General features: G+C 36.5%; 1 protein-coding gene across 10 annotated transcripts; it reads right to left on the reverse strand.

Annotated features, from left to right (window-relative positions):
- Positions 1–626: 626 nt before the first annotated feature.
- LOC103706638 (arginine--tRNA ligase, cytoplasmic-like) lies at positions 627–23886 on the reverse strand. 10 transcript variants are annotated; one of them, XM_088720973.1, is made up of 22 exons: positions 23533–23712; positions 23409–23465; positions 23161–23228; positions 22265–22308; positions 21307–21388; positions 17269–17384; positions 14857–14993; positions 14524–14599; positions 14258–14359; positions 13953–14168; positions 13048–13128; positions 10782–10865; positions 10478–10582; positions 8910–9088; positions 6925–7009; positions 6465–6666; positions 6198–6267; positions 5641–5710; positions 4951–5040; positions 4751–4819; positions 1697–1795; positions 627–870 (listed from the first exon to the last, which is right to left on the reverse strand). In XM_088720973.1, the coding sequence occupies exons 6-22, from the start codon at positions 17320–17322 to the stop codon at positions 760–762; spliced, it is 1830 nt and encodes a 609-aa protein (XP_088577099.1). In that variant the 5' UTR covers positions 17323–17384; positions 21307–21388; positions 22265–22308; positions 23161–23228; positions 23409–23465; positions 23533–23712; the 3' UTR covers positions 627–759. The 10 variants fall into 10 exon arrangements, with proteins under 10 accessions (XP_088577099.1, XP_088577097.1, XP_038972150.2 ...); XM_088720971.1 differs by having other exon boundaries at positions 17269–17388; positions 23533–23709; XM_039116222.2 differs by lacking the exon at positions 23161–23228 and having other exon boundaries at positions 17269–17388; positions 23533–23768.
- Positions 23887–24492: the final 606 nt, after the last annotated feature.

A 24492-nucleotide genomic window follows, 5' to 3' on the forward strand; every position in this document is an offset into this window, starting at 1 on the left:
ATGATTTGTCTGAACAACTCATCCAGTAAAATAGTAATATAAAAGAACAAGAATAATAAATTATGAAGCTATTTTTCAATCTATAAAATAATATAAATAAATATTTTTCTGTCTGAAATATTGTCCGAATATTTATCCAAAAAAAATATAAATTTCTGAATAATTTTTTTTCCTTAAGAACGGGCCTTCAAATTTTAGGGCATAACCCCTCTCTCTCTCTCTCTCTCTCTCTCTCTCTCTCTCATTCTCTTTGGTCTGTCCAAACTCCAGAAGTATGAAAGTATGAAGTATCAAACTTGGATCTCGTTAGGTTCAGCAGCTTCCTAAGCGAACTCCAGGAATAGTAAAAGCTAATTTGCTCACCCACCAAGCATTTGATCTCGGCTCCACGTCGAGTACTTCTACAGACAAACGAAAGGAAGCACTCTCTCTTTAGCTGCCAGCTCCGCATAGCAACATCGAGTCATCCCGAATCCCGCTGCCGAAAAAAAAAAAAAACTTTTTTTCTTTTCCCCTTTTTTTCCCGTGAGTTTTCTGATCCAACGTGCAAGAGGGAAACACAAGGAGGAACGGGCCAAGTCCTTGTGACACTTCAAAAGAACTGCACAACTACAAAATGATTGCAATTTCGAAAATAAAATACTTGTTATCTTGCATAAAATCACTCTTGTGGATGGCTACAAAAAATTGTATAGCCCATGGATATCAATATATTGAACTCGGACCTTTATCTAACTGACAGCCGATAAATAAACAATGTCATATTTTGTAAACAGGTGTAATTCCAAGAAGATAAAAGCACTTCCTCATGACCACAGCCGTTGCCTCACATAACAACAATCTGCTTGTTTCTTCGGCTGAACCAACCACCTGCCAATTACCACAACTCAGCTATTACGAAGAATACTTGTTAGCAACAAATAATATTCTTAACATGCACAATGAGTCTCACTTTTTATCCTAAAGTACACAATAGGGGGAACTAGGGCCTTACCAATAGAATCAGTTACTAGTACTCTTAATCTTTTTTTCTAAGAATTCTTTCTATTATAGGAAATAAAAAATATTCTAAAGAAACATTTTAGTTAATATTTTTTAGGCCAGCCAACGATACAATCTGAATCAATCTGACATAAATGTATGGATAACTTCATGACTTCTCCCTGTTTTTACCATCTTTCAGCTGCAATCAATCTTACATTCTCTTCACCATTGTCTCTGCTTAAGTTTCATTCTTACCGTTGATCACCTTCTTCCCATCCCGTTAAATCCCTACTCTGTCTGTAAAGAGATCATCAAGGTTTACAAGAGGGATGGTACCTTCCACAAATAGCTCACAGATAAAGCATTGTTCCTCCAAGTAGTCCTCGCACACCAAAAATATCTTCACTAATATTTTGATCACGAGTACAACGTTGCATCTAAACGAATGCTGAGGTGGATACTTTGGTTGGATAGAGGAATAGATGTATCATCATTTTAGATATACCTAGGGTGATCCTATTTTTTGCTTATATTCAACAAGAAAGATTTGTTCAAGTGCGACAGGAAAGCTGAAGCTTTCCTTTGCTATTTCATCAAAAAAATAAACAAATATGTTCTAATGACTTGAGGGGAAGTGAATTGCATGAATAAAAACAATAATTGGAATCATTACTGCATGCATGTTACAAACAGCAGACAGAAGTAAACATACCGGACATCTGCTATAAAATCCTGTGAATTTTTCAGATAAGTTGTACAGGTACTCGCACAAAATATTTGGTAGGAGATTGGTGCAAGCCTCTTCAACAACCTGCAATAAAGTAAATAATGGCATATTTGCAACCATCAGAAGCTGAAATATCATCCCATAGTCATAACAATGGAACATTGAAGAAGCAAGTTAAACAAGCACATTATGAAGGGCTAAATCCATGACTGCAGCATCAAATTTGGACATTATGGTATCATTTAATAAATATGGAGTACCATTTAAAAGATCGTATATACCAGCAGTAATAAGAAAATGGAATTCAAAAAAGATTTAATCATGGTAATGGTTTTAAGAGAGTTCATGAGAAAGGCTTTGTTTAAACATTGATTTACAAGATTTATCACCTCTATAATGAATAGACATTGGACATTATATGGTGTACTCCTTCAGCCAGAAAGGAAAAGAGTGCATGGGCAAGTGAAAGAAAGGTGATTTATGAACTCCACTGATCATGAACTGTTTCTAGTCTATAATTTCAAACAGTTCAAAAATGGTTAGAGAAAATGGCATCTTTCAATTTTCAAATTCCTGTGTAAATTTTAGCAAACTGAGACCAGCTATTGCACGATGGTAAATTTGGTGCAGTCAATATGTTTATCATACACAGACAGACAAGTGTACAGATACTCATTATAAAACAACCCTGACTGCATCGATGTTAGTCACGCATGCACAATCCGACACAAATGGCTCTGTTTTATGCAGAGGTGGAGCCCGCACTTTGCTTAAGGGAAATCAATAATTTTCCCTTTCTCCTCCCTGGAGGCCTCAAAGAATTAGACATTGTCACTAGGTTGTAGAAGAATTAGACATTGTCACTAGGTTGTAGAAGAATTTGTACAAATAACAGTATGGAGAGATGTTTTTAAATGAGAGGTCACTTCCACACAGATACCATTTGAAGTTTCTTTCTAGCTCCACAAGTGGTTGCCGGGCCTCAGTAGGGTTGCAACTTGGGCTGTTGGGTTGAATAGAAGGCTAACCCAAATCAACACAACCAAATCTGTGCTTGGGATTTCTCTAAGCCCAATCCAATCCCATGTAAGCTAAATTTAGGTCAGGTTGGGCTAGAGGATTTAGAGGATTTTTTAAGCTGGGAGCTCCGTCCGGTCTCCTATTCCCAAATGGAAGAGGCAAGAAATCCATTGCTGGCCAGAATTCCAGGATTTTTTTTAAGAAAAAATGGCACAATCTACCATGTAATCTAGAATTTTCCCAATATATTGTGCAAAGCTAGAAGCAAGATCTCTTTTCCCTATGGGATAATGGACGAAACAAGATCTCTCCATTTCCTCCTCAAGAACACCTACAAACTGGACCATTCTGTCTGCCTCATAAAACATATTTTTCTCTCTATATATGGATATATTCTTTCCTGTTCATATCATGCTCTTCAATGAGATTAATAGCCATCCATCTTCATACCATGTGCATTGTATGTGCCAAACATCACCATGAAGGGAAATATGATCTTATATCTGAAGCTTAAATATGCATACAAGTCCTACTCAGAGAGCCATGAAGGCTGGCTTCGCACGGCTGGCCTCCAAAGCGACCCCACCCACCACGAGAAAAAAAACATGGAAAGAACTCCAAAAAGGAAAATAACACATACTCTCCACTTCAGACACAAACAATGGGTTGGAATCAAATATCACGATTGCATGCGACGCATAGGCAACTAGGTAAAAATCTAAATTATAGTCAGTAAGATTGCAAGAGATTGATCTAGCCAACAGTATCATTGATCAGACTGGATTTGTAAAATAAAAATATATAAGAATTATCTATTTTATAGAGAATTTGTAAGAAAAATTATATATCGATGTAAGATTATGTTACATGTATTGATATTTTTAAATATTTTAAACAACAAAGTTTTGATAATATCCATAGAATAAACTGAAATATTTCTTTTCTATCATAGCAAAAAGATTGATTTTTACAAAGAATTAATAAAAAACATATAAAATACGTTGCTTTTATGATGTGAACAAGTTTTAAATATGTATAATAAAACATTATAACAAAAGAAATGAATGTTCTCTCAGCTGCTTGAAATAAAAATTTCTTGAAAGAGAATTTTAACTGGCAATGCTATTCCCTCAATCATGTAAAGTACAATAGTCATTGCATCAACTTTCGCCACAAATTATTAATCATGATTGCCTAACACAGGCTAGAACACTGCACATAATGAAACAAAGCCTGATGTTTTCCACTCCATCCTAGAAGTGTCCATGCTCATTTTCACCCTACCATAATATGGACAATTCACCCGTCATAAAGCCCCTTTTGTTTACTTATGTTGCTCATACTGCTCATGGACTAATTGAACTATTTCTCTCACCAAACTGTGTCGTAAAGGTATATCTCCAATCAATATAAGGCTTAAAAGCCACCTGTTCCTTTGCATCAGTGCAACCATAAAAACAGAGCTCCTTTTCTTTTGGTTGTAAACTACATTGGCCCTAAATAATACTCGAAAATATTTCCTGGCTTCAAAAATTATTAACCAATCATGTGAGATAAAATTTAGGTTTACTTATGCAAGGCTCAAATAGAGAGGGGGTCCCAATTCTTGAGGCTCCTGCCACAACAGGGTCTAGAAAAGGTGAAAAATACGCAGCCTAACCCATGTGTAGAAAGGTTATTTATGTGTTTCAAACCCATGACACGTAGGTCAATGGCGTCATCTTACTGTTGCACCAAGACCTGCACTCATATCTCAAATAAAAATGATATCTGATATTTTATTATATATCATCAACAAACAATATATCTAAAAAAGAAAAATAACTAAAAGTATATATACGACTTAAATATTATAATTACATGGAAAGGCACTTAATAGGTCAAAATTTAAGGTTCTCCCAACTATTTTGGTTCATTTAAAGATAAACAATGGCATCTAAAAAGACAATAAGAACTGATGAAATTATAGGGACTGAAAAACAATATATCATTTCATTCACACGTCCATACTATTTGTACCTCTGCAAATTTAATGAGATGAAGTCCCAAGATACGCTCATCTGGTTCACCCAGCACAATATTTCCTGTCTGCAAACACCAGTATACGCCTAAGAAAACATTGCAAGATATACGGCATATCAAAAGCATCTGCCGTTACAGTTTTAAAGGATGAGGGAGCAGCAATAGTTACTATTTCACAAGTTTAACAGAAGACTTACTTTCTTTAGCTCTTCTACATCTCTACCAGATTTCCTTATAATGGAACAAATGCGTGCATGTGCATACAAGAGATAAACAGCAGTATTTCCCTGCTCAAGGATGAAAATGGTAGGTAAACGATTAGTCAAGAAAGAAGAAGGTAATTTCCCACAAGCATTAAATTTAATAGTTATCTGCTTCATAAACCAAGGACCATATACTCATTGGAATACACAATAACAAAGAAATAGGCAAATTATTTATAAGATCAAAAAGCGGGAGCAAGTTCAGAGAAGCACAGGAATCCACAGAAAAGAATGTGGCGCTGGGTGGATGTTTGACAGTAAGATCGCATGCAACAGAGAGAGAGAGAGAGAGAGAGAGAGAGAGAGAGAGAGAGTGAGTGAGAGTGAGTGCCCACATGGCATTTCAGTATATTGGTATATTTTCAGAAGTTCTTAGTGTAGAAGATCATGAAGACAGCACATACACATGGACAAACTGCTTCTTGCCAGGAAACGAGTGTATATAGAATATTTTACACTGAAATACATTAGATCTTCTATGTAATGTAATGAGCACACAGCCACCACCCATAGGAATCAAATATAATAACCATCAACCGACAGATGAGAAAGTCGAGAAAAAAAAATCCAATGTTATCTAAATTACCTGCCCAAATGATCAAAAATATGAAGATAATACTGTACCTTATCATTTAGCATCTGATCAAAACTAAATGTATAATTAGTCAGCCGATTGTTCTTCAGATCTGCATATCTGTTTCGAGATGAAATTGCACTAATATCAAGATGTGAAGATAATTCAAGCCAACAGGAATTGAGATGCACTGTCTGTTAAACTTTGCTCATCAACCCAAAATACTATAGCCAACTGAAAAAAGAATTGGTAAAGCACTAGTTTCTAAATCTTGTTTTCCCAGCCAAAAAGAAATATCCTTTCATATCAAAAAAAATGGTAATAAGGAGAATCCGCATCTAGCATCATGACTGAAAAACAAGTCTGTGATATTTCCATTAACAAAGCAATTTGCTTACCAACTGAAGGTTTAAGATGCTTTATAGAGATTGTGTTCAAAGCTTAGAGACAACTTGCAAGAGTGCATATTCATATACTAAACAGGTATAAGTGCAGCAACTGAGAAAACACGTTGAGTAGCAACGTGTAAAACCTTTGCCAGCAGGATTATCTATCTATAGAGGACAATTGAAGCTAGATGTGCAAAGACAAGTTCTAGAGAGCATACTTGACAGCGCCATAGCCAATTGCTTCAGCAGTTTTCTCAAGCTCCTCGTCCGTCCATTCTGCAATTTTACCTGATCCAAGGTAATGAATTGTTATATACCACTCATATATAACTTGTAAAATAATTCCAACATGCTTTGATCGTACTTGATTAAGCATCCAAGAAAAGGATGGTTCATACTGGTAAGAACTAACTGAATTTCAAGGATTCGTAAAAAAAAGCCAAATAATAAGCCAAACTGAAGAATAAGCCAGGCTATCTTAATACCATTCTCCTTGAGACGCTTCTGAAGTTCAGTTTTACTGCGACTTTTAGCTTCATCGAGTAACTCTACCAATCGAACAACTTCTGAGCTGCGAGTTCGAAAGCGCTTGCCATCTGATCCAAGAACAAGACCAAACCCAACGTGGCTTGCTTTAGGATATAAATTTCCATTGGAATCTGGAAGCCAACCAGCTCGTCTAGCAGCCTGAAATACAGGATTACAGCATAAGCATTATGACAACCATTCATTTTAGTTTATCAGGAAAAAGTAATATAATCTTTACTACATAACTAAAATGAAACTTAAAGTTCATATCTAAGCATTAAAAGTAGACAGCTCACTGAGGATACTTACCAGTACTAAGCTGCAAGTGAGGAGAATAAAAAGATGATAAATTATATTACTAAGATGGATAAAAAGATATTATCATTGGCTACAGAATAATGAATTCATGATACTCACACTGAAAAACATATCAAAGTGCTGTGACTGACCAACATCTGTTACATATATTATCCAATTTGCTTTCTCAATGTTAAGACGATACCTTCAAAAGGTTAGAAAGCAATGTCAAATAGCCATCTTGACCATACATACAACTTCAGATGCACATCATGAATCAGATGAAAACTAGAAAGTTGAATGAAATAAAATAGACGTGTCATTTTCATGTAAAAGCATTAAAAAGATGGAGCATCAGTAGAATAAAAAAATGTCGATCCATGATAATTCAGCTAAAATGGACAAATCACAATTGAAATTCACCAAGGAATTAAAGCAATCCAGTCAGATATGTTACAATAATATCTGGCAGAAATTAACATGAATCAGCAAACAAACAGATGCACAAGTTAAAAAACAATCACAAGTACTCCACAAGTTATACTGCGCAAGAACTATCATTCTAGAAAGATAGTGGTTAACAAATAGACACATGCATTAGGTAGGAACCAAAAATAGTGCCAGAATCTAGATTATCACCAAAAGCTAAACACCTATGCATTTCAACTACCAAAAAACATCTATGCATCTATACTACAAAATATAAAGAGAGAATTATAGTACCTGGAAAAAGGATATGACCAGCAAATTACCAATTTAAAAATTCACCCTTCTCTTCCCCACCCCAAACAAAATAAACGGGACAAATAAGAAAAAGAAAGAACCTCACCAACCAAAATGTCTAAAATAACAAACACCCAGAAAGGCCAAATCCAGAGAAAAAAATCCTAAATGGACGTCAAAGGGTTGGCTGCACAAAAGTCCCTGTCTGAAAGCAAAAGGGGCCTTAATACAAATCAGTTTTGTGCACCATGGCTATTTAAAAGGATCATTAAGCACTACAATCTAAATAGGAGCCTTGAGATAAGGGAAAAAGATCCTTAGAATAACTTGAGTAAGATAAGAGTGGTGAGATTTGACTGAAATGGGATGACAAGAGCCCCAACAGAATATATGTCCAACAGGTACAAGTAAACTAAATTGAACTGAAGCAACGATGATGCTAATTTTCAACAACAGAGGAAATCCTGAGAGCCCTTCAAATCAGCTCGAGCACCACTGGTGGCTTGTGACCATGAGAGGCTAGAAATAGCAATCACAGTCACCATAGAGACAGGCAATGAACACTTTAAGTGCCAATAAAGCACTGATGACCAACACCATCATAAAATCATCCCCTAAACAACATTCAGAACCCTATAGTTCAGGCTAAATTTAATAATTTTCTTTCAACTGTTACAAAATAGGCGATTAGGTTTATGTGGCAATACGATGGAACTAGTGATGGTCTAACTTGGTGAAAACACAGCCACAAACTCAAATTACTCAACAAAGAAAATCACAAATAAGTAGTCAGCCTCTAATGACACGTCTTTGAGGTTTTCTTAAAGTTTGTAAGAAGAACCCTAGGCTCATTTACCATGCAACCAAAGGAATAAAAGTTGGAACAAATAAAAACCTACTACAGGTGTGCTATCTAAATAGGGATTCAAGCCCAAAACTTGCATTTGCAGAAAACCTGTGCCCCATGAAAAATGCAGCATGCTTAAGGAAGCATGCACAGAGAACAAGACTGATGCAAGATCTTCATATGAAAGTCATATAAAGAATAAAGAATTTATATAAACAGCAAACTAAACATGTCTCTCACAATGTTTAATAGGATGCATACTACTAGACCTGCCCTAACAATACTAAGTGGAATCATATGATGCTCAAAAATATGTATACTAAACAAGTACGAGTAATACAGACAGAATTTATCAAGCGTCTATAACAATACTCATGGATACAGACATGATACATTGTTCTTTGGCTTGCTTGATACTCTAATCTTAATTATAAAAACATTATTCTAACAAACATCTAGCCATAGTTTATTAGGCTAAATAGGAAGAAGGGGTACAAACATAAAACAATTGTGACTGATTCTCAAACAAACTAACCAAAGAGCAGCTAAATCAGTTGAGGCATAGTTGTATCCTCCATCTCTCTTAACAACAATCAAAGGGATCTGATGTCCTTCAATGAATATCACACGTGCACCATCACTTTCCTCGATCAACCCTTTATTAGACAGTTCCTCCAAAACACCTGGAATATAAGGATTATAAAAGCTTTCCCCCTGACAAAGAAATTAACATCTTAGATGTTGCTCTACCAAATGAAGCATAGCATGGAATAACAGAGACAAAAAAGAATATAAACTTTTTACACGTCAATGACAGAACTGTTCTTATAAATGGGTCAGGTAACACTCATTTCGGCTCCTTAATAGTGTTAATGGGAAGGGGAGAAAACAATTGCTTCTTCAATTAAGCAGCGTGCCTGTAAAGGGTATGTTTGTCGTATTAGAACATCCAGGTAGCAAAAGTAAATGGCATCCTGATTAAGGTAGATGTCATTCATGCCAGCCTTGACGAGTATGTTTCTGATTTCAGAAGGGGAAAAATAAACCATCACTTCTATTTGAGTCTCCATGTATCTGACTTTATTTAATCAATTAAGCATGCATCTAGACATTATATTACCATATTTATAATGATGAATTTCATTTTTATGAAGCTTGCTACAAGCACAACATAATAAAACAAAAGAAACAAAAGATCTAAAAACAATCATGAGCATAAACTAAAAGACAAAACATGTCAAAATCCTGATGTGGGAAATCAATCAACAGGTACTCTTAAAAAACTCCAATTAATAGTTCAGGCTACACCAGTGGCTAGGTTTCTTGCAGCACTAAATATTCCTTCCAATTCATGTATCAGGTTTACATGTTTCTTTGCAATTTCTACAAAAAGACAAGGTAATTTTTGGAAAACAAAAGGCATCCTTCGAGTAAATATCTCCAAGGCCCCTCCAATATGGCAAGTCCGTCCAAAACATAAACTTGATCTTAAGATCACAAACTTCTTCATGTGAGCGTCACATATGCTCCAATTAGAAACCTATTGATCATATGCAAATAATCATGTCGAAATCCAAAAGCACAAATGTGGTCCAAACTCCAAACAACTCATAAATATCAATGCGCATACACAACAACCAATAATCATATTATCAATAACTATTTTTTGATATTTTTCATAATCAACTAAGCAAAATTTGAAAGCAAGCCAGAATTGCACAAAAAAAAAGCAAAAAATTCCTTAAGTTCAACGTAAGCAACATTAAATAAATGATTTTTTTGCATATCACACTCAGGATTTTATCAGGATTAGGTATAACATCTCCCCTTTTTCCTCTTTACAAATCCATACTAATAAACTCAAATTGTATATGCAACAGTCCCACTAAATGACATGGCCATCCACTCATCTGTTAGAGTTAACCTAACCACAGGGGATTCTTGCAAATACAATCAAGTTTATGTAGGTTGATTTGTATATAAGGATAAGAGGAGGTCTTATACATAATATTGATAAAATCCTGGGTGTGATATGCAAAATTCCTAAATAACAAGATACTTTCAAAAGACAAAGCCAAGTAGTTCATCTCTAATTAAATATACCTTTTCCTCCAAATGAACCCCAAGGCACTGATACACCAGGTCAAATTCCTTCCTGCTTATTTCACATATTTTTTTCCAAGCATCTCTATATCTGGCCTCCCCACCCTGTGATACAACAGATCAAGCAAATAAGAAGATAATTGCAATCAAATAAAGACAACAAACTCCAACGAATAATATTATTTTGTCATACAAAAATCCAAAATAGAAAGCTTCACAAAACAAATTGTGAAAATTGTAATGCCTTCTTATTAACTCATATGGCAAGCAGTATCATGTCGCATAGCAAAAGCAAAATGTTCACCTGCAATCGAACCACTGCCTTTTGTGCTTTTTCCATGAAAGTCGAATCATCATCAAACCTACGTTTTGATGCCTTATAAAATTCCTGACCATCCAACGAGAAGAACAATCAGAGGATTCATAAGTCAAGACTGTAAAATACAAACTTTTAAATTGCTCATTGATACAATGGCTGAGTATGCATCTTGTTATGCAAACCAGGCATTTGGGCCAACATTTGTATAACAAACAGTTTGCTTAATCATTGTAGGCTTCTAAAACTAGTTAAATATTTTTTGTTTCTCTAACAATAAGTTTTACAAGAAAAAGGTGGTGCAAGTGAAAAAATAAAAGAAAGCATATGTTTCCATTATTGCATGAATCACAAACTTGCACTATAAGAAAAATAACCTAAACTTGGACCCACTCTTTGGCATCACTAAGATTGCAAAAGGAATAAACCAACCCAATATTGAACCCCTGAGGACCTAAACTTGGACCTATTGGATCAAAACTAGCATGCACAAAAATTAACCAAGCAAGACTATAAGATTTGGGCACCAAATAATATTTGACACAACACAGTTGAAGTAGAAAAGGAAACAAAGTGGACATGCTATACTACCTCTCTCATTTGCCAACTGGACCAAGTTAACTGTGATACACCATGTGCAGTCATAAAATATTATTACTGTGCACAACAGAAAGGTATTATGTTATGAAGGGCAGACAACAAGAGTCTCTGCCAAGATGATGCTATACCATTTCTTTATGTATCTCTTGTTCTAAACAACTGGCCAACTTAAATCAGTCCATAAATAAAAGTGCCAAAATCAAAAATTAGCCCTAACTTTGTTCATCATTTAATGGCCCTAAGTCTGGCAGCATACACATAACCAGTTTCAATTATTTACTGTATCCAGGCTTGATGATATTACAGGATCATTTGAAACATTTTGCAGGGCAGGCGGGGAGAGGGGAGGATGAGGGGGAGGATCTTCAAAGGTCCAATTTCTCTACAAGCTGCTTTCGGTGTACTCTGCATAATCAGGAAGTATAAACACCCAAGCACATCCAAGTAAAATTAGAAAGTTTCAACCAATTAACTTAGGTGAATCAGAATTAGTTCATATTTATCACCGGATGCAGCAAAAGAAGTTATTTTCTCAATCAAAATGCTTGGTAGAACAGATTCATAAAGCATAATATTCAGGGTATATACAGCAGCAAGTGATACCATATAATTTGGCTGATGAAGCAATTATAAAAATGGAATTAGCAGAGGCACACAGCATAGAACAAAGTGTCTTTTGTCCCTAATGATGCACTTAAATTTTATATAGAAACCATGCAGCATTAAGACATACACATTATTATTCTTCCATTGTACATGTATGATGCTCATGCAAAGACGAGTTGCTCTAAAAGTAGAAATGTGATGAACCAGCTCTCTAACTGCATGCCATAAATGCCATGGTACTAAAAAATGTCATGTAAGACATATAAGTCAGTAAATCACAGGGGTGACACCTACATTGCTAATATATGTAGTTTTACTATCCAGATTTTCAGCTACAAATTAAATCAGTTAAGCAAATCGAAACATTGATAAATATTTACTTAGAATGTTAATATGAACGGGCAGAGAAACAACACTCTTATATAGATCAAAGCTCATGCTAAAATACCAATCACAATGGTAGGTGTAAAACTCAGAAGGATGTCTTGAGAGAAGTGCTAACAGTAAGAATACTTAAAATTTTGTTATGAAAATAAAGTCTTCTTCTCTCAAAAAAAAAGGCCTTTTCACTTATCTCAATTTCTCGTATAAATGCAATAGAACTTTTTTAACATCATTATTAAACTAAATACACATATAAACTTTAAATGACTTCTAAATCTCCACTCAAGTATTAAAAAATTATGACATTAATGTGTAGTAACAATGGAACCTGAAGTGAAACTTCTCGATATGGTTATCATTATTGGTGGCTTTTATTAGAATACCTAAAATATAAAGGAAGCAGTGCAATATTCATGCAGTTTCACCATGACTAACATTCTACATCCTCTTAACTAGATTCAAAATTCACTTTCCTATTTCAACCAAAGCATGCATGCCACGGAAAGCATCACTCAGCTATTTCATGGATGTGCTCTAGAAGGTATACAGGTGTCTGAAGCAGTATATGATTTGAAGGCATGGCCAGATGTCCAGAACCACATAAAATAAAATTTCCTGTCAGAACATGAAACTATTATAAAATCCATATGACTTCCCAGCTCACCTGGAGATCACCTATGGCTTGCTCACCAGCTTCCTCCCAGTTTGGGAATTTATCGAATAAATGTTCAATCAACATGCCAAACTGTAGAAGATTAGATGGACAAATCAATCAGAACTATTACGATCTCATAGTTATGATTAGAAATGAATTAATGTGCGACAAATTGGTATTCATAAATCATGCTGACAAAATGACAAGAATAATCATGTTTTCTTACTGACAAAGTTAAGCAAAGAAAGTATCTCAAATATAGCTGATTTCAAGTATACACTTAAGGAACTATGTGTTTCCAAATATTTTATAGAAAACCAAATGACACACTAGAAGCTACAAAATGTATAACAGCACTTGATTTTGCCATATATTTTCCATGTCCCACAGTTTTTAAACAGCATGCACATAAGACATGCCAACCAAGTCTTCAATAAGATAGCACAACTTACTGTTCCATGAGTAGCAACTTACCAGATTATCCATGAAAATATGAATATTTTATATGTAGACAAAAAAAAAAGATTAAAAAGTCAAATGAATTGCAACAATGCAAAAACATCCAGTCTCGTGCTGATAATTAGATTGGTCAGTTTCACCACAAGGGTGAAGGCCTTGTTGAATTCAAGATACTTTATACAAATTGATTTTGCATGTGTAGTGAAATTATTTATTATAGGCAAGAAAAAAGGAATCAAAAAGAGTCCAGGATGAAGAACAAAAGAGATGAGAATTTGATTTGAGATTAAACAGTTGGTGCAAATATGGTATCATCATGGAACAAATGCATTTGCATCAGAGAGAGATGTCAATAAGATGGCAATGCAAGAGACCACTAATCAAAGATGTTTTTCAAATTAAAATACAAGAAGTTAATCTCCATGAATGATATACTGAATCTCAAAAAGGTTTACCTGTGTACCCCAGTCACCCACATGGTTTCGTCGAAGAACCTCGACATTTGAGAACTCCAACATGCGAGCAAGAGTATCACCAATTATCGTGGATCTTAAATGGCCCACATGCATTTCCTTCGCAATATTCGGTGATGAGAAGTCCACAACTGCCTTGGGAACTGATAGAATTGGTGCCCATGTCCCAATGCCACTTAACAGCATCTGTTGTATACTCTGTACTAAGAAACTTAGATTTATCAAGACAAGTAATAAAAGATAAAGGTCTAAATATATACACATTATTTCAAATTTGTCCTTCTAACCTGAGCTACCCATTTGTCCGACAAAACTATATTCACAAATCCAGGTCCTGCAACAGAGGTGGACTCAATAATATCTGATGGAGGAAGATTTCTTGCAATAGCCTGCAGAAATATAATATACAAAGAACTGAAACGAGAGCAGAACAACCAACACCAATATTAAAGGGGAAAAAAAGAAAAGAAAAGCTATATTATAGTCACATGATAAAACATAATCATTTTATAAGTCATATATGTTGATTCTGCTCAACAATATTAAGTAGCACCTGGCCAACAGAATTGGGATTTTTGAATTCTGTCGACTTTCCTTTTATTCTTGACCACAGCCCCATCGCATTATTGCTGCATCAGAGATAATAACAATTTACCATCATTTATTGATCAAAAGTAAACCCAGAGCATTAAACTGACAAATTCCATGTTACTTACAGCAATGATGCCACCGATGATGGGGCAGTAATTTTAATCATAACTAGTACAGTTAACAGTTAACTTGATCATTTCCTAATTAAATATTTTGTCAGATTAATCAAATAGAATGTCTTTAGTTTGAATGGCTGGATTTATATAGTGTGAAGATCAAAGGGTAAAAATTGTACCACTGATAGTCGCCAAACTTTGCCGTGCAAACTTCAACCAATGGCTCTATATTTGGCTCATCTGGGACTGTTGCACTAAGGGATGCTTTGAATAATCTTGACAGCTGCTGTTTGACACTTCCAGCTCTATCTCCACCCTGCCACATACATGACCAGCCAAGTGGAAAATCAATGTAAGCCATTGTCTTTAAAGGTGGTCTACAAGTAAACTTCCAAAATGAATTCAGAACTTCAAATATCTGCAAGGTTTCCCAACATGACCCATTAATCAAAAATTTAACAGCTATTATATGCAAAACTTGGCATCAGATGACAATAAGAAGCAATCAAAGTTGATCGCTTCGCAAAGTCTCTAAGAAAAGAATCAAGCTAACAGACAAAAAAAAAATGGGAAAATTATACATGCAGGCATTATGCATCATTCCCTCAGTTCTCATGCTTTCAAGCAGCCAATGTTCATTGCTTTGCAAAGTCTCTAAGAAAAGAATCAAGCTAACAGACAAATAATAGAAGTAGAAAAATTATATATGCTGGCTTTATGCATCATTCACTCAGTGTTCATGCTTTCAAGCAGCAATTTTGATCAAAGAATTAAAGCTCCATAATCTACAAATAAATCCAGGACATGCTCTGACTTGTAAATTGGAAATTTGAATGGAGACTTCTTAAAGACAGCTCCCATCAGATTAAATTAAACAAAATTAAAAGCAAGTTAATACAACTGACAACAATAAGTATGTAATTAGTCTCTAGTATACAATGATTAACAATGGGCTATTTTCTGAAAGCAAACAGGAAAACGAAACTAAAAGCTAACTGCAAAGCAACATAACAACTCTATGCATCAGCATGTTTTGCTGGCTGGCTCTTTCTTTCTTTTCCCTTGAGGGAAGTATCTAGTCTCTGAACAGATGCAGAAGAAATGAACAGCTTAAGCAAGGATTTTAGCAGGGAAAAAGAAAAACTGGCACGAGCGGTCTAGAATATGGTGCGTGCTTGCTTTTGTCAGAGACATTTTCCTCAAATTCACTCATAAATGAGTCTGTCAAGTCCTTGTGGCACAAAAAAAATTCCCAATTAAGCCCTCATAATATCTGGCTGCTTGTCCCTCATTCACTTATCATAGTTTCAATTCCAGGATTACGATTTAACCATTTATAGCCATTATTAGATAGAAATAACTCAACATTGAATCTTTATTGATGATTATAAGCAAATTAAAGGCTCCCAGCACAAAAGGATATTCTCCTTCCATAAGATTTAGAGACACAACTATACAAAGGCTTATTGTTTTCAACCTAGCTAAACAAAGTGTATATGATTTTTTTGGTTCTCTATTACTCATTTAATGAAAGAGTGTGTCATTTCCTTACCTTGACAAGCTAGTCTCTGATTCCTTCTTCGTTCAACAATAATTTAAGCAAATTACAAGTACAAAAAGATAAATACATAGGGAAAAATAACACTTTAAAACAGAAATACATTCTACTTATGGAACTCAGACCCTGCAATAACATGCAGCAGGTACTCTTGAATAAGGTTTATCCATGGTGGTCAATATTAGAAAAAATATTGAAGGGTCACAATCCAAAAATCATTCGGTTTGAAACTCACGAGTTCTAATTTATTCCAGATTTCTTGCAAAGGGGTTGCTACAACTGCCTATTTGAACACTTCAATCTTCTGGTGGTTTCCATGTTTTGCAGAAACAGAAATGTGTTCTGTCTATGTAAATCGGACCTTGTGATAACACATGGCAGGTACCCTCTAACCAGGTTTATCCATGGTGGTTAATATTAGAAAAATATTGAACGGTTATGATTCCAAAATCATTCAGTTCGAAGCTGACAAGTCCTAATTTATTCCAGATCTCTTGCAGAGGGGTTGCTACATCTGCCTACCTGAACACTTCAATCTCCTGGTGGTCTTTATGTTTTGATATAACATCCTCTTTAAAAAGCTTCATAACTCCCCCTTTGATTTTTTTTGTTTAATTTTCTTTTCCCCGATATTGGCTTTGTCTTACAGCATACTTTGTTTATTATTTTGCTGTTAGATGAAAGAACTGATCACATTTGAAGTAGATTCCTTTTTTTTCCAGTGAAACTAAAGCTGCAGGCGAATAATAACCCATACAAAGAAAAAATGGGAGTCCAAAAGAAACTGCTTCCGAAGAAAGTAGGAAGCTATCAATTTAAAGTCCTAAACTAGACCAAAATAAGCTATCAGTTATCCATGTTTTCTAAGTTCATCACCACCGTATATCTGAGCTCGAACGCCCTTGGAAACAAAAGACCAAAAAAAAAGAAAACTTTTAAACCAAAAGTCATAAAAATAAAGTATGAAAATATCCTGGTTGAGCATTCAACCAGAAGAATCAAAATCAAGTCATGGTTGGCACAAATCACTCACATCTTTTGCTGCCTGCCCTTGCAAAGGAGCAGAACTGGAAGCGTCACCGCTCATGGCTAATGGCAATTCTGTCTTCTTTGTCGCAAGAAATCTCCTAGAAGGCGCCCTGTAGTAACCTGTCTAGTTCCACCAACAAAGCACCAAAAGAATCCAATTAAAACTCAAAAGCCAATCAATCTGGATCTTATTTCGGGAATTTAACAGTGAGAATCAAACGAGGGTCACTCCAAGGAAGATGACGCCAAAAGCAGCATTCTAGCCAAAATTAACTCAAGAAAACCCCCACATTCCCTCTAATTTCTGAAAAAATTCCTCAAGAATCAGGCGAAGTAACAATAAAGATCAAGAAGACAAGACAGCAAAAGAAGAGGAAAAGAAGGGGAGTTTTCTTGGTGGAGAGGAGAAGAAAGAAGAGGGGAGAAGGTCGTTTTTACCGGAGGGAGCGAGGGGGCAACGGCGGCGGAGGGAATGGAAGGAACGGGATGCGGAAGGGAAAGAGTGGAGCGCTGCCGTCATCGTTTAATATACCCTGCCCACTCCTAATCCTAAATGGGTTTTGGGGGATTTCTGTGATTTATTACTAGGTTTCTCGGTTCTCTTGGTATCCAACTTATTAGGGCCATAATGTGCTCCTATTTTTATGTGGACCAAAATGTTCGAGTGCTGCTGGGCCCGATGATTTGAGAGGGACCCAATTGATGGATTCGACCCATCAGTATGGACAAGAAATGCAGCCCGGCCCAGGGACCAAGGGATTATATATGTGGTTGCGTCAAAAGTGAGTCATGTTTGGAAATAGAGTTAAGATTCTAGTAATCTAGGCTCTCATAAAAATCTAATTGTCCATGGAATTATATCTCAACGTGAATCAAATACTTGGATTTTTCTATGCTGCTTGACGCCAGTGATAAAAAAAGGAGGGGGGGGGGGGGGAATAGTATTAAAAATATATCATAATTTAATGATATATATTATATTATAATAGATTACTAATCATATTATTATCCTATTATTATTAAAGGATAATTTTAAATTATGGTAGAAATATATTATTATTTTTTATATTTATATAATGAAAATATTTAATATATTACTCCTATTTACCTTATTTTCCTAATCAAAATAATTATTAGTATTAAAAAATCTATTATAAGTATAAATAAAAATATTAATTCTATAATGAAAAAGAACATATTTTTATAAGATTAATAATTTATAGGAGTAATAAATATATTTTTATAGAATGTATTAATAATTAATATATTGATAAATATATTAATATTTTATTATAATATATTTTATGTGATTAATAAATATATGATAAGGGCTACTAAAAATAGAATATGTGACAAAATTATGGAGCTATTATAGAAATTAGCATATTGACTTATATTTTTTATTCATAAGAATTAAAAACACATAAAAAATCCATCTAAGATATATCAGGGGTATTTGTGGTATTATGTAGTCGGTGATCTTGGATCTCCGTACCATACCAAACAAGTTACTCATGAATACCCGAAAATTTTTAATCACTAGACCATGGCCTACCAAACACATTGATCTTAGATCAATGGGAATCAAATCACCCCAGCATTCGGATCACTGGAGATCTTAGATCACCGAGGTGATCCTGTTGGGGTTACCAAACACCCCCTATAAGGCACAATCCTTTCCACTACTCAACCGATATGGGACTAAGTCCGGGGCTCCCTCTTCTCTCCAACTTCGGTCCACGCTCATTGCGCCATTTGTTAGAGCAGAAAAAGGAGTTGCGTCCCGACAAGAGGTATTGTCCACTTTAGAGAAGGACGCACGTGTGCGCCGCCTTTGAAGGCAATATTTTCCTCACGGTTTTGCTCTTTAAAAGGCGCCTCTCTAGGAAAAGGGGTATGCTCCTTATAAGGTACAATCCTTTCTACTACTCAACCGATGTAGGACTAAGTCCGGAGCCCCCTCTTCTCCCCAGCAGTAACGGCTCTCACATTATACACTTGGTGATAATTATGCCAATCGTGCAGTTATTGGCCAAGCAATCATAACTATTGCCGAGATCATAGCTACATGATTGATAGACATTAATCATCTTCCAACGAACGGTCTTTTAAGATGTGCGTGGTGCGTCTTTTCTGCTTGATCGGAGCGGGACCATACTTCTTCGGGCAATACCGAGGTTAATGTTCTCAGCCTCAGGAAGAGCGCTCCTGCAACCAGACTTGTGAAGTGGGACGGCTCGCGCCAAATATGATACACAAACTAGTTGGCCACCTATTCTTAGCAAGCCTGGATTATAGGCCTGTCCCAGGCTCAGGCTCGGCTCGAGGTTTTCAGACTCAGGCGGGTAAGATAGGCTTTCTCCTTTGATCAGGAAGCTGGTGTAGAGATCGGTCCGCTAGTTCACGCAAATTCGAAGAAGTTATCACAGACAAGCCACATGGACATGTGATTGGAGAAGTCAAACACCTGGTTTGCCAAGATTTCGTGATCCGCTACCGAACCTATTCCAATTCCCACAATCCAAGCGCTATATATAAAAAAAGAGTACCGAAAAAATAATTTGTCCTCCAAAAAGGGAAATATTGAATGAATAGATCGTAAATTCAAATTCTGAGATTTTGGTATTTACCCAAGGATAACTATAATGTCCTGAAGTTCTTTGTAACGTTGTGAAGTTTGCTTAACTCTTTGCGCAGTTTCATAATGTTCCTCACCAACGATTCGAGGTCGTAACATAGTTGACGTTGAATCGATGAATTTCATGAGCCGGATGGAGTATACGGAGCCTTCGATTCGGGGACTCCGTACTTCAACACCCTTTTGAGAATTTTGGATGGTCATGAGTGTTGACTAGAGAAGCTTGGGCTCGGGCTCAAGCTCAGGCTCTGGCTCAGACTCAGACTCGGGCTCGATACCAAGCTCTGTATTGGGCTCAAGCTCGGGCTTGCTTGGCAATGCAAAGGCTCGGGCTTGAGCTCGTAAAGTTCGTTTCAATTACGAGCTCAAGCCCGAGCCCGAGCTCAGGCTTGGGCTCGATAACAAGGATCCAGTATTATCTTTGTGCTCGGGCTCGGGCTCGATAACAAGGATCCAATATTATCTTTGTGAGCTCGGGCTCGATAACAAGGATCTAATATTATCTTTGTGCACGAGCAACTCAGCATCATATATGGCTTTCCAAAAGAAGGAATTTCAAAGCATGGAACAACATTTTTTTTCCGCATATATCACAAAAGCAAGCAAATACAGGGAGAGCATTTCTGTATGTCCCAACCATGCCACGGAAGGGATATAGCGTCAATTACAACACTTTTTGGCTGTGAAATTTGTTAGAAATCGAATCGTGATAACTTTGCTTACTGACCCTTTAATCTCATTCAAGTTCATTTGACGCAGAGGGCTTAAAATAGCAGCCATCCAGCGTTTGGATATTTACAATCCAAGAAGGAGAGATGTTGTTGGTCATTTAGATCAAGAAAAGATGGCAAAGCAGAACAACTAAAGAGTAAAGCAGATAGCTATTGCTTTAACATCCCCGTGCTCAATCAGGTTCGAATGAGCAAAATGAATTCAAACGGCCATACTCAAGTCCTAGCAGACATAACTTTCAATCTGATACTGTAACATAAAATACATTCGAAAAGAATCTAGACGATTCGAGCATTGATCAAATAATGTGTCACTTTCATACCGCTCATACAACAATAAAGAAGCTCGGGTATTATACCAAAAACAAGAAGGTGCCTATAAGATAGTCCATCAAACTTTTTACAAGGGTAAGTAGCATTTGTCAAGGCAACAATTAAGTGCCATGATTAATCAAACAAATCACTCATTGGAAATATTTGCTGAATGTAGCAAATATAAAGTTCCCTTTGAAACCTATTAGATGTCAGGACTCAAATCCAAGTTGTCTGCAAGTCAAAATTTAAAGGCAGATGGCAAACCTGTAACTCGGCTATTTACCAAAACAAAATTCCAGTATCACTAGCAACCTACACAAACTGGTCAAGGAAATTACTCCACCAAACTGCTCATCACCTTAGCAAAAGAACATGTAGTTGCGCACATTGGGATGCAATTGTGGAAGTTCTGGAATGGCAGACAGTCCAGATGTGGTTCCCTGTTATGAGAATAATGAACCAACCAATTCATAAGTAATCACAATAAACATTGCGGGAAAAAAGAAGAAAATTAGGAAACAGCAAGCACGGTCACAGACAAAAAAGAAAAGAAAATGAAGGAGCTGTAATACCTATCTGACATTTCTTGAAAAACATAAACAACCAATCAGATTACATATTTAGTACATAAGCATGCCATACAAAGCCTATTCAAGGCCAAAACAAAACCACACAAAATAACAATCAATCTAAAACAATACCCCAAATCATATTTGGAACCCATCAAAATTTGGCATTGGAGTAGTTCATCATTAAAGATCAGTGCCATTGAGAAGAAGAATTTGTGCTCAAAGCAAGATAATGGAAGAAAAGCAGGAATAGCACAAAACAGACATAAGAAGCAAGGTCAGGTTTAAAGGATCAAACACTTAGTAATGAACCTGAGGATTTTTTTCATTTTGGAAAGAGAAACAAATTAAAATCGGATATCAGTTTGCAGTTTGTTTTTCATTTCATGATCCAGATTGATTTTGCTTAGGATACTATTCACACATGCACACATTTGAAAGAGAAATTCACATCTAGTCGCCTACAGAATTATTGCCATGTTATAGGAACAAATGTATGAATAGTATAGAAAAATGGCATGCATATTCATTGAAATACAATGTTATATACAATGGCATGGACCTTGATAAACTTATTCTCTGAATTTAGAATGGATTTTAATTCCTTGAGTACAACAAAAAAAGGTGATACAGACAGAAATTGAAAACTTGTTCCATGAAAAATACTTACTCAGCAGTCCTAATGAGAATGAAAAGAAATTACAGAATTAAAAATAAATAAATGCAAGCAAAATAACAATGAAATACCTCTTTTCTCTTATCACGCTTCCTCTTGACCTCGTGAAAGGTATCTGAAAAGGCATTGCACTCGTTACCACCTAATTATACCAGATTTTGAGTAGCATACAGGCACAGACATACAAAGGCACATGCACACACACATGAACGCACGCATACAGAAATGCAGATGCACAAATATTTATACAAAAAAATGCATACATATAAGGTAAGGTGACAGCAAGAAAGCAAGAGAGAGAGAAAGGGGGGTGGGTGGGAGGGAAGGAGGGAATATAACACATGATTACCCACACATGTACACACAATAGTAAAAAGTCCCTTACAGACAAGAACATTGACTGACTGTATTCAGAGAATAAAAGGCAAAAGGGTAGATTATGTGAATAAAATTAAGAACAGAATAAGAGGTGCATAGATCAAGATATGCCTATCCATCACCACTTAGGTAACTTCACCTATTCCAAGATGACACTTTCATGACCTGAGTTAAATAGCAAATCTTAAAGAGATGAATCCCTAGACAATCTAAAATCTAATATATTTGATATAGCAATACTTTGTTCATCAACCAGTCGGGGGCAGCGGCAAGACACCCTTAGAAAAGTATAAGCACTATCAAATCCACAATTTACCTAACTAGTCCAGCAACTTCAACCAGTTCAAATTCATGAAGAAAAACGGTATATAAAACAGCCAGCAGTATTTGATCACAGCCATCAAACCAATGGCATATGCATAACAAAGCTGCACTGTTCATTCCATGGCACTGGAGTTAACAGATCTGCCATTGAAATCAGCTTACGCTAAACATCTCTAAACAGCCATTGATGTTAACAGGATTGGCTCTTGCCTATATAAAAAAGTATAATAAACTAAACAAAGATGAAGATGGATAGCTGACGAACACTGCTCGATGACCCAACTCCAAAAGGGTCTCGCTTTTCCTCCCAGACCACTAAGATCAGCCGCGATCCTATCAAGATCGAGACTTTCAGTATAAGCAGATAAAACCCTCGATAGACCAACAAAACATACGCACCAAAACCTCCAAATCTCGTTATGGAAAGTTGGAAACCGAAAATAAACGATAAAAAATGTGTTAAAAAAAGTGAAAAGGCATCAATCTCCTACAACCCCAGAAACACAAACATACCCACAGTTCTGATCTCTGTTCTCCGATTTCCCTTCTTCTTTCCAACAGCCAGCAAAGCTACGAAGATCGCAGAGGAGATGGAAAAGTTACTTCACTCCTGAGAAGAAGAAGAAGAAGAGATTACCTCAGCTAGGGCAGGGGATGAGCGACGAGTTCCGCGGGGAAAAGGCAGCTCAGCGCTGGAGGTGGTTTTGGAAGAGACAATGGCAGCACCGGAAAGAGAGGGGAGAGCGAAAGCTAGGGCAGACGGAGAAGGAGGTGGGGACTGGGGTCCGGGGAAGAAAGGTACTCGAAGGTGGGCAGCGCCGCAGCAAGTCGGGGAAGGAGGATGGTTGGAGCGGAGGGCCTTGACCCTTGGGTTGGAATCGTTGGATGAAGGGTTTCTAAGTGATTTCGACCGTCGGATCCCGAACTCATTTGGTCGACCGTCGGATCCAAACGGATGAGAATGAACTAATTGGCACCAAGACATGTCTAGTACTCAACGGTCGCAGGAGAAAAAAACAGTATAATATCATTATTTACGTTGCATATGTTACATTCGTTAGAAAACGCACTCCTCAGCGCGACCCCAAATCGCCTACAAATCCAGCAGAAAAAATACCAACTCTTCGTCTACTTGAAAATGCTCTCTCTCTCTATACGTTGCATATGTTACATTCGTTAGAAAACGCACTCCTCAGCGCGACCCCAAATCGCCTACAAATCCAGCAGAAAAAATACCAACTCTTCGTCTACTTGAAAATGCTCTCTCTCTCTCTCTCTCTCCCCCTCCTTTCTTTTTTTTTTCTCTTTTTTGTTCTTCTTTTTTTTTTTCACTCGAATCCGGACGATTCGGGTTATCTGGCGCGACCCGCTCCGATAACCCGCTAAGAGCCTGTCACGTGTAATGCATGTGCTTTCTTTTTTTTTCTTTTTTTTTTGACTGAGTGGGTTTGGGTTAACGGGCATGATTCGCTCCGTTAACCCAATATGTACCCGCTAGGTCTTCTCCTTCGCGGGTAGCTGCTGTCGGCCATGCCGGCTTGGGGCACGGCGGCAGTTGGAGATGGTGGGGCTCCTCTTTCGGATGTGACCACGGGCG

This window comes from Phoenix dactylifera, chromosome 1, assembly GCF_051530095.1.
Source record: "Phoenix dactylifera cultivar Ajwa chromosome 1, Ajwa_hap1_PhDact_Kaust_v1.1, whole genome shotgun sequence".
Lineage (NCBI taxonomy): Eukaryota > Viridiplantae > Streptophyta > Magnoliopsida > Arecales > Arecaceae > Phoenix > Phoenix dactylifera.